Source organism: Asparagus officinalis, chromosome 4, assembly GCF_001876935.1.
Source record: "Asparagus officinalis chromosome 4, Aspof.V1, whole genome shotgun sequence".
NCBI lineage: Eukaryota > Viridiplantae > Streptophyta > Magnoliopsida > Asparagales > Asparagaceae > Asparagus > Asparagus officinalis.
This window is the reverse complement of record NC_033797.1, coordinates 131,318,793-131,330,636: the sequence shown is the minus strand read 5'-3', so window position 1 is coordinate 131,330,636 and position 11,844 is coordinate 131,318,793. Positions and strand designations below refer to the sequence as shown.

Sequence of the window (11,844 nt, the reverse complement as noted above, 5' to 3'; positions counted from 1 at the left end):
TCTTAAGCTTCTCATTCTTATTCAAGGTCTTGTTGAAGAAATTCAAATTCAATGGAGAAAATTATCAAGCTGTTATGAAGCTAAAGTTGGGAGAGAGTTTCAGGAGACAAGCAAATTGTGTTCATCTGTTGTATTAACTTCTCCCAACTGTGAAAATTTTCTCAGGCCTTTTTTGTTTATAATGGTAAAAGCTGCAGAAGTTGGCTGTTCATGTTTTACTTACAATACTTGTGGTTGTTCTCTTGAAAATGGGATTGGACTAATGAAGTCGTATGCTTTGACTGCAGAACGAAGTTGTGTCCTTCTCCAGGTTAGTTTCTCCAATATTTTGGTCAGGTTCTGTAGTAGTTGACTCTCAATTACCTAGTGCTATTAAAGGAAGACTTGGAGGCCCAAGTCAGCGACGGTTGGCACCTCCCATTACAACATCATTGCTACAAGCTGTACGGTTATTCATTTCTGCCCGAATTTTGCTTATTTCTTTTGACCAAACAGTATCAGATTATATGTTTCAATGTCTTGTTATGAAGGTCAATTACATACTTATGACACTAGCTACTGGCATATATTTGCATGTGCACGACTACATGAGGTTCAAGATGTTTCCTAAGCTTCAGAATGAGTGAACCTCTCTTTCATTTACGCCCTCATCGCCACCACACACAACCCCTTCAGATGCACCCTACCCGCACTCATCCAGAAAAAACCCAAGAAGCCAAAAAGAGGGGGAACAATAAAAGCACAATTTGATGTTTGGGTATTAACTAATGAGCTTCGCTTGGTTTTCTGAAAATCTGACTCATATCAACTAAATCACCCTTTTATGTCCATTTTAACTTCTATTATTACCAGATGCAAGTCAGAAAATTTTGGTTGACAGAAAATTTATAGTTGGTTTCAGGTTTAGGTTGCATGGGTACAGTACGGGTATGATACGGGTATGTGTATGGCTATGGGACGCGGTAAATTTGTAAAAGGTAGGGTATGGGGACACAACTATATATATGCATGTTATCTAAATTTATATGTATTAAATTTAATAATTTACATTAGGTTAATATTGTTTTTTTCATTTACATAAAATCAATATATAAGAAATATATGTGAAGTGTAGAATATACATCCAACAAGTGTATGTGGAGTGTTTTAAATTAAAACTTGTTTTATATAATTGAGTATACAAGTAATAAGATCAAAACTTGTTTTATATACATCTAGCAAGTGTTACGCACGTGCTTGCACAGGTGGGTCTGATTTATTTTGTTTATAAATCCGATCTGAGCTGAAACTTCTTTTTCTCATGAAGGAAATATAAAACAAGGGTGAGGATGACTTTTACTTAAAAAATTTGAAATTCAAAATTATATGGCTAATGGCTTAATCACCAACCCCTCCTTTATATCCTCTTTTTTCTAATATTATAAATTTAAAAAAAGAAAAAATTAGTTCACTAAATAAGCATGTGGTTATTTTTTCTTTCTAAATTTTAAAATCAAAATTAGGAGGGGCGTGTGCTAGTTTTTTGAGATGTATGACTAATAGTAAATCACAAATCTCTTTTTATATATTAAGCGAGGGTTGCAACTACTTTTTTTTCCATCTCTTCCCTTTATTTAGTTTAGTTTGTTCTTTAAAAAGTTTTCACTCACAGAGTAGTAGATCCTGATTTTCTTATTTATGATGTATTTCACTTGATTCTCCTATCCATTTACGATTTTAGTCTCATGTTAATCTGACAACCAAGGTACGTTGCCAAAATAATAACCGCTAATTTATTTTTCAGTAGATATAAGACTTTTACTTGCAACTACCAATCTAACATCTAAAAGAATTTGAGATTCATATAAATTCAAACACTTATAACTTTGGGTTTTTGGGATTGAATCCTTAAATAACTTTTGGTAGAAAACCTTGAAATTTAATATTGTTACTTCATGTGTGGTCAAATAACCAAATTACCCTACAATAAATTTTAGCAGAAAGCCCCCATAAGCTTTAAATTTTATCATTTAAGCCTGAATAACTTTCATCAAAAAATACCTAGTGAAAAATGTTTATTAATTCAGATTTTTCTGCAGTTTTTTCGTAATTTTGAGCTATTAAATTGTAATATTTACTTTTTAGATTTTTTTAGGGAGTTTTCATATTTTTTATTTTCAAGGGTTATTTGTAATTTTCAAAATTTAAGGGTCTATTTGCTATTTTCAAATTTTTAGGGGGTTGCTTGCAATTGCATTATTTCATGAGGTTCTGTGTAATTTTTGAATTTTATGTGGTTGCTTGTAATTTTCATATCAGCGATTTATCAGTAGTTTGCAAATTTTTTCATGGGGTTGTTTGTATTTTTTTTAAAGATTTTAAAAGGGCTTGTTTATTATTTTCAATTTTTTGGGGGTTGGGTGGAGGTGTTTTTAATTTTGGAATTTTCGGAGAGGAGGTTGTTTGTAACTTTTGAAATTTTAGGGTCTGACGGTTTTTTTTTTGTATTTTTAAAATTTTCAATGGGTAGTTTGTAGTTTTTTGATCTTTTAGGGCGAGCAATTTTTATCGTAACTTTTTTTATTATGGATAGTTTTGATTTGATTAGGATAACCAAGTATTTGATTGTTGGAATTAATTATGGATAAGTATTAATTTAATTGGATTCTTAGGTGAATATATGATTAGGTGTCCGCATGTCATATTTTGATACGATTAGGTATTTACACATCATGCTTATAAATGTCATGTGACAAATTTTTAAGATTTGTGGCTTCAATAAGAAATCATCAACTTTGAAATTTGTTTGTTCTATCTGACAGAAAACCCCTAATAACACTTGTTTATAATTTTTAGTTTTTCAGGGGTTTGTTTGTGATTATTGGATTTTTAGGAGGTGTTTGTACTTTTTAGATTTGAATGGGGGTTCTTTGTAACTTTTAGATTTTTCAGAGGGTTGTTTGTAGTTGTTTAATTTTTCATTTTTTTGTATTTTTTTGAATTTTAAGGATGTTTTGCAATTTGTAGATTTTCCTAGGGGTCATTTGTAATTTCTTATTTTTAGGGACCTGTTTGCAATTTTTTCTATTTTTATGGGGTGGTTTGTAATTTTCATATCACTGGCTTGTATGTAGTTTTTAGATTTTTCAGGTAATCATTTGTGATTTATAGGTTTTAAACAGGGTTTGTTGTTTTTAGATTTTCAAGGTAGTTGTTTGTTATTTTTTGAACTTTTCAGGGTGTTCTTTATGACTTTCAATTTTAGGCTATGGTTCCAATTTTCGATTTTTCATTGGTTAATTTGCAATTTCTATTTTTTTGGCAGGTGGATTGTAGTTTTTTTATTCTTGCAGGGTGTTTGTATTTTTCTATCATTACCTGTCTTTTTTTCCCTTAAACTTATTAGAATAAAACTTTTTTAATTATGGGTAGTTATGATTTGAATAAGATTACTAAATATTTGAGTATTGGAACTTTCTAATTGTGGGTAGTTTTAATATTTTTAGGATTCTTAGGTGAATATAAGATTAAGTGGCAATTTTTTTTGGGATGGGAAGGTTCGATAGAAAACCGCTAATTTCTGAAACTTTTTTGCTCTAAATGGCAAGAAAACCCTAATGATGTTGTTTATAATTTTCAATTTTTTTCTGGGGTTGGTTGTAATTTTTAGACTTTTAGGAGGTGTTTGTATTTCCAAATTTTAAAGGGGGTTCTTTGTATTTTTTAGATTTTTCAAGAGGTTGTTTGTAGTTTTTCATTTTTCTACGGTTCTTTGTAATTTTTAAAATTTAAGGGTCTATTTGTAATTTTTAGATTTTTCAAGGGGTTGTTTGTGTTTTTATTTTTTTAGGGGCTATTTTGTAATTCGTGGACTTTTTATGGGTTTGTAATTTCAATGTCATGGGTTTGTTTGTAATTATAGATTTTTCAGGGGGTTTGTTTTTTTTTCATTTTTTTAGAGGAGTTGTTTTTTATGTTTTTAACATTTTCGATAGGTTAATCATTTTAAAATTTTTAAGGTATGTTCGCAATTTTGAAATTTTCCCTTTTTTTGCTATTTCTAATTTTGAAGTTTTTGATTATTTTCTGTAAGGTGTTGTTTGTAAATTTCTATCATAAATTGTTTTTCCTTAAATTTATTAGAATACTTTTGTTTAAGCAAATTTTTTATTATTAAAATATTCTAATTATAGATAATTTTAATTTTGTTAATGAATATATTAGTAGTATTAGTATACTAGGAATGATATATTAGGAATATGTAGTAGAGAGATATTAGAGATCTATCTTAGAGAATAAAAGAATATGCCAAGAATTTATTTAACATATTCCTAGCTAATGTGTTTATATCCTAATAGTATAAATATAAGAGATCGGTGGGACTCTACAATTGAGTCGAGTCTCTAACTCCTAAGAATTATTTTCAATATTGTATTAGAGACACCCCTAAACATCCACAAACCCTAGCCCCAATCCCTCACCACCAAACTCCTTCCTCTCGTCCTCGATGTACATGTTCTTGTTATCGCATACGCCCCCCCGATTTGCCTTCATTCACACTACCTATGCAACTTGTCGACACCACCGCTGTTACTAATTATCTTTGAGAAAACATTGACCACCATTAGTTACTGATAAAAAGTGAGAAAAAAAGAAAAGAAAGGGAAAAAAAAGAAGAGAAGAAGGAAACGAAGAAAAGAGGAAAGTAAAAAAAGGAAAGAAAAAGTAGAGGAAAGGGGGAAAACAAACACAAGTAAAAGGAAAAAAGAAAAAAAAAGGATTTTGATTGAATGAAGATTTGGTTTGAATTTTGTTTCTTGGGGGTTGGAGTTGAATTTCAAAGTGATTTGTTTTATTTTGATCTTTGAAGTTGGACTTGGACTTTGTTACGTACTAGTTGACTTGTTTGAGTATGGAGGAGAGGTGTTTGATATGGTTGGTTCGAAAGGGTGGTACTGGGGGATGCTAGGTTGACGTATTTGAGATTGATGCAGAACAATATTGTTTTATTTATTTGTTTGTTAGATTTTGAAGATCGGTTACAAGGAGATTGTTTGATTGGTTTGTTTTGGAGTTTGGTTCTGTGAAGATTATTTTCTCGACTTAATTTGTTTGGTGAATCCCTAAAAAGCATTGTTTTAAATATCGGCCGATATTATCGGCCGAGTTATCGGATTTAAGAGCTCTCCGCTAGGATAAGTTAGTTTTGTAATAGGTTATCGTTTTGGAGAGTTTATCGGCGAGTTATCGGTACTTATCGGCCGATAAGTAAGGCTTTTTTATCGAGATTATCGGCCGGGCATTTTGAGTTGGATTGTTGAGTTTTTAAACCCGACCCGATACACTTTCTACAATTAGTTAGTGATTCTAAACATGATGATTTACATTTTGGTATGCTTATATTTCATTAAGCATGGTTAGATTACATTTTTTAGTTATTATATTATATATATATACCATCCAGTATATCACTCCAATAAATACTACTTATCCCCGATATATCCTCGATTTTCGCTATCCGATAAGGATTTTGGCCGTCCGATAAATCTCCGATAACCGATATTTAAAACCTTGCTAAAAAGGGATCATTTGTTTGGTAGATCCCTAAAGGAATTTGTTAGATCTCGAGGATAATCATTTGTTTGGTGGACCCTTGAGGATGATTGTTTGTTTGGTGGATTCCTAAAAAGGAATCATTTGTTTGGCATATCCCTAAAGAGGGATCATTTGTTTGGCATATCCCTAAAGAGGGATCATTTGTTTGTTAGATCCTGAGGAGGATCCCTGAGAATGATCTCTTGTTTATTCAAGTGTTGTTTGTTTATCTTTGAGAAGGATCTCTGAGAAGGATCATTTGTTTATTCAAGTAGAACATGAGAAGTTCAAGAGTGCAACAAAGATGTCACATGCAGACTAGTTTGAGCCTTGATACAAATTAGATTGTGCGTGCCTTATTTGTGAAAAGCTGGACATGTATGATATACATGCTCTAGTTTGATGGGGAGTGTTAAGAAATATATTAGGACTATTAGTATATTAGGAGTGATACATAAGGAATATGTGGTAGAGAGATATTAGGGATGTGTCTCAGTGAATAAGAGAATATGCAAAGAATTTGTTTAGCATATTCCTAACTCATTTGTCTATTTCCTAGTAGTATAAATATAAGAGATCAGCAGAGCTCTACAATTGAGTCTCTAACTTCCTAATAATTATTTCAACAAATTTGATGAGGATTCTATGGTGAATATAGAATTAGGTGTGCACATATCAATTTCTAATAGAATTAGGTGTCCATATGTCATGCTCCTAAATGACACATATTAATTTTTTTATGCCTTTAGAAATTCCACCAATTTCTCATTATATATAAAGGAGAGATACACCTGAAAAAACATATGCATATATTAGAAAAGTGAAAGAGGTTTGGGTATGGTTATGGATGTGTCGCGTATGGGTACGGCTTCCTAATAGAAGTACCAAGATAATATAGGTTTTAGGTATCAATACAACTGTGGTTAAATGCAGATAGACCCCTATACTACCACCCAATTGCGGATAGACCGCTTGTAGTTCCATGGAAGTGGATAGACCCCTGTACTATATGCGCAAGTGCGGATAGACCCTGAGTGAATTTTTTCACTCTTAAAAGAGTCAAAAAAGTTAACTGAGGGGATCTATCCGCACATATGGAACTAGGGGGGGAGGGGGGGTCTTTTCACAATTGGGCTGTAGTGCAGGTGGTCTTCTGCAATTAACCAATGCAACTAAAGTCGTGGGAACTAATTTGTATCTGATTATTGTTCTTCTGTTACAATAATGTTTCTTGATATGTAGGTATGGCTGGTGCCAAAAGGTTGTTTACGTGTTTGTGGTATTTACTTCATGGAAATAGAGGCCTTACAAGATTAAGCTAGTTATTTACCTAACCGTCAACTGTAATCCTAGCTATGTTATGCACAACTAGGAGATTTGTCATTTTGTTATTAATTTCTTTTTGTTCTCTTGTGCTTCATTCGTCTGAGGTCTTTTGTATCATTTGATTTGTGCTAAGTTTCACATTGTTAAAACTGTTATAAATAGCGGTAAATAACCCCGCAATAGCGGCGCTAATATTGTTAGCGGTCCCTTCCCACGACGCTATCGTCCGCTACGCTATCGCGCAATAGCGGTGACATATTACAGAATATATCTGTTCGCAAAAGCGGCCAATAGTGTGTCATAACGGTAAATAGTGAGCGATTGCATTCAGAATTTACTTTTTGACTGCTATTTAAAAGCGGTTTGAGGCTTATTTTTTTAAAATTAAACTCAACCCTAGATCATTGTATTCCGTCTTCTGTAATTTTCAGCATACTCTCACCACCTCTCATAGCCTCTGGCACCTACATTGATACTTCCTCTCACCTTCTTCACCGTGAGCTCCTCTTAGGGCAGTCCTGTCACCGCTAAGCTCTTCTTCTCGAAGACGACGACTTTTTGACTCCTCCAGTCATCTTCGGTATTACGTGATGGTTACATGTCTATTTCATGTTTAAGATCTCTTTAAATCATCCAATATGTACTTTTAGATTTCTTAGATTTTTCTTTAATTTTTTTAGTATTTATACATATCTAAATTAGACTGCTATTTGACTTTACGCTTTTTACAGCTATTTTGCCGCAATAGCCCGAAATAGCCTTAGCGATGCCTCACCGCTACGCGACGCTATCCGCTATTGATAACCTTGATTGTTAACTTCATATCTTGTAGTTTTTCTGTTGTGTCCAGCTGTGTCCAATTGAGTGCAGTCTTTTTTAGTACAGGAATGTGATGTCCTATGGATGCCCAATGTTATTGTGTGCCTCTCGTGACAGTTAATTAGTAATGTAGTTTATTCAGTATTCTATATGGAGGCTTGCATGATTTGTAAGCTTTTCCTGAAATTATGGCTGGCAGCACGTTGATGATACATGGCCCAAAAATTTATTTTGACTGGAATACTTGAATCAAGCACCTGTCGTCAAAAACCAAGTATCAAAATGCAAGGATTCACATTAAAATGCCGGAACCGGGGGAAGTGAGAACATATAAGGAAAAATCAGGAGCGACAAAGACGTGGTCAAAGCGAGAAGAAAGCAGAACTGACTTTATCGATGCTGATTTTTAGTTTTAACATGTTAAGCACCACGCGACTTTAAGATCCAGCAACTTCAATCCCTTTTAGCATTAGAAAGGGATTGGGTACTGCCCTTTCTAAGCATAGGTGTAAATTGGCAATCAAATTTTAATAAGAAAGCTTTGGATCTGATTACGTATCTAATCTAGTTTGATCCAAGTGACAGTTCAGGAATTTACAGACCCTCCTGGATCTAAACTCAATGGATCAATGGTAATTGGATTATGAGCATACATTCTTATATTGCAACTCCAGAAGTATGAATCTGCATATAATTCGTACTGCAATCTTCTGCAATTGTAATCTTCTGCAATTATGTTCGAGGAACCTTTTTGAGGAAGTATATAAATGATCAGACATTTCAAAAACAACCCTATGGTATGCCATTTCCGTCACAGTTTTGTTATGAACATTCATCTTAATTTTTTTTTCTTTCTTTCCAGATTGGTGATATCAAAATTCTCAAATTATTATTCTTTAATGAAACAAAAAAGTGAAAGTTTTATTTATTAAAGATAAATTTTATTGTTTTTTAATCATAGAATTTGTAGCTAAATTCCCAAGCTCTATTAAGGAACTGTAAAGCAACCCAAAAAAAAAAAAAAAAAAGAGAAGAAAGAAGGATAAGAGAACAAAAAAGAAAGAAAAGAAAGAAGGATAAGAAAACAAAAAGAACTCCTATAAGGAGGGCGAGTGAAGTGGAATTTTTAAATGAAGTTTAAGCAAACATTTCTAGCATAAGCTGCAGGTTAATAACATTGTTCGGCCTTTTTGTTTTTGCATTTAGATGTAACTCATTTTTTCCATGGTGTACTACTACCTTTTAGATGTTTAATTGGGAGTGTAAGTAGCCAATTTGTATAAAGGTAATTCGTTTATTTGACATCTAATTTACTACGGATGCACTTATTTCTTATCCTATCTTTAATGTATACCCACAAGACCATCGCAACATTCTCATTTCTGCTATAATTATTTTTTGAACATGTTATTTTTTAATTGTCCAACACTCTTAACCCATAAATCATAGTTGGTCGTATATCTGTCCTATATTATTTTCTCTTTAGTTTCATTGGTATTCTACGATCACATAAGACTCCCGAAACACTCCTTCATTTTAATCATCCCGATTTGATTCGATGCACAACATCATCCTCTATCTCACCATCATGCCTAATGATTAATCCTAAATGGCGAAAATGATTAGTTTTAGGTATTTATTGGCCATCAATATGTACCATAGGTTCACTTTCTTTCCTAGTTTTACTAAAATGTACTCCATATATTCTGTTTTATTCTACTAATTCTAAAACCTTTAGATTCAAGAGATTGTCTCCATCTTTCTACTTCAAAAATAATGTCTCTTCTAGTTTTATCAACTAATATTATATCATCGATAAATAACATACACCATGAGATTTCATCCTGAATATGCTTAGTAAGTTGATCCATAACTAATACAAAAAGATAATGATTTAAAACTGACCATTGGTGTAAACCTATGGTAATAGAAAATGGTTTAGTCTCTTCTTCATTAGTTCTTACTTAAAACTGACCATTGGTGTAAACCTATGGTAATAGAAAATGGTTTAGTCTCTTCTTCATTAGTTCTTACTTTAGTTGTTACTCTATCATACATATCTAGTAATAGAAAATGGTTTAGTCTCTTCTTCATTAGTTCTTACTTTAGTTGTTACTCTATCATACATATCTATAATCACATCAATATATATACTAGATACATGTTTCTTTTCTAACACTCACCACATATTCTCTAGGCACTCTATCATAAGTTTTTTTCTAGATCGATAAAAACCATATGTTGATCCTTTCTCTTCTTTCTTTCTCTCCATCAACCGTCTCAAAATATGTATAGGTTTCATAGTTGACATGTCGGTCGTAAAATCAAATTGATTTTCAGATATGCTTCTCTTTTCTTAGTCTTTGCTCAATTACCCTCTCCTAAAGTTTCATATATAACTCGTGAGTTTCATAACTCGATAATTTGAATAACTTTGTATATCCCCTTTATTCTTATATATCAGTATCAAAGTACTAATCCTCCATTCATCTGGCATTCTTTTCATCTCGATAATCTTATTAAATGGTTTAGTTAACCATCTTAAGCCTATATCTCCAAGACATTTCCAAACTTATCTTGTCCTACGACTGTTCCACTTCTAATTTTCTTTAGAGCATCTTTAACCTCGCTAATCCTAATTTTTCGACAATATCTATAGTTCCTGTCATTCACTATATGGTCAAACTCTCTATTTTGTTCACTTGTTTGGTTATCATTAAACAATTGATAAAAGTAACTCCACCTCTCTTTTATTTCCCCGTCGGTCACTAGAACTCTTTGATCCTCACTTTTAATACACCTAATATTACCCAAATCTCTACTATTCCTTTCTCTAATCTTAGCAAGCTTATATATATCTTTCTCTCGCTCTTTAGATTCTAACTTCTTATACAAATTGTCATAACTCATAAGCCTTATGATATATAATTTTCTATGTTTTCCCTATTCTACACCTTTGCCACTCTGTATAAAGTTCTCTTCTCTCTAATAACATTTTGCATACTCTCATTCCACCACTAACTCTCCTTACCGTCTAATCTACAAAATTTAGATTCTTTTAGTATATCTTTAGCCACTTTCCTAATATAGGAAGACATGCTATGCTACATAATATTAGTCTCATTATCTGTGTTCCATATATCTTCTTTCATTATCTTATCTTTATAGTGTATTAAATTCTCTCTTTTTAAATTCCACTATTTATTTCTTAGTCTCTTGGTCACGTTAGTTTTTCTACTCCACTTCTTAATAGATATGTCTAAGACCATCAATCTATGTTGTGTACTTCAACTCTCTCTTGGTATAACTTAACAATCATTGTTAGAAGAGAATAAGAAAGAAAAAACTGATGTTGATAACACTGCGTAAATACCTGGCAGTTAAAATTAGAAAATTATAGCGTTAGGGTGAACTTAAAAAAAATCAATGATTGAAGACAATCATGGTACTCTGACAGATATAAAATAAGTTTTCCCCCTTCCTCTTTGGTCTTTTTTCTGTTCTCCATGGACATCAATCAATATGGAAAATTCTCCATATTTTAATTTTAAATAAATTTGAGATCTGTGAAGTTCAGGAGAAATTTTCCATTTGAAGAATTTGAAACTGGAATGAGCCTTATGATTCATAGAAGAAATATCACATGAAGAAATGTAACCAGAAAAATGGTAAAATGATTTAGAAAAAAATCCAAGTATAGTAACTACAAAACAATAAGCTAGTATGAAAATCTACCCTAGTGGTCTTTACTTATGCTGTTAATAAGTTAAGAATTAAAAAGCAACTTTCATGCTTCATTATACTCTTTAGACCCCGATACGTAGGGTCTTCTTTGCTCATCAGTATATATCGTGGTCTTCTATGTTCTTCTGTGCTCTTTTCTTGAAAATGTTTATCATAATGCATGAACTAGAGGTGATTTTGAAATACCTTATGTGGTTAGTGGTGGAGAAATTGTGGTCTTCTTTACTCTATTGTTGAAAAGGTTCACCTTAATGCATGAGCCAGAAGTGATCTATTACATGAATACTCTTAGTTATAGATGTTTTAGGATTTTGTTTTCAGGTTGATAGGTCTAGGTTCTTCATGGTAAATTGGTACTGATCAAACATGTGTTTTCAGGCC

At 32.3% G+C, this 11,844-nt stretch overlaps 1 protein-coding gene across 4 annotated transcripts in view; it reads left to right on the top strand.

Annotated features, from left to right (window-relative positions):
- The window catches only part of LOC109838845 (probable methyltransferase TARBP1), a 53,829-nt gene continuing 41,991 nt past the window's right edge, over positions 7 to 11,844 (top strand). For all 4 annotated transcript variants that reach the window (XM_020407270.1, XM_020407272.1, XM_020407273.1 and 1 more), the window contains exons 1-2: positions 7 to 184; positions 288 to 443. In XM_020407270.1, coding sequence (XP_020262859.1) covers positions 182 to 184; positions 288 to 443 — 159 coding nt within the window. In that variant the 5' untranslated portion in view covers positions 7 to 181. The remainder of the gene's footprint in view (positions 185 to 287; positions 444 to 11,844) is intronic.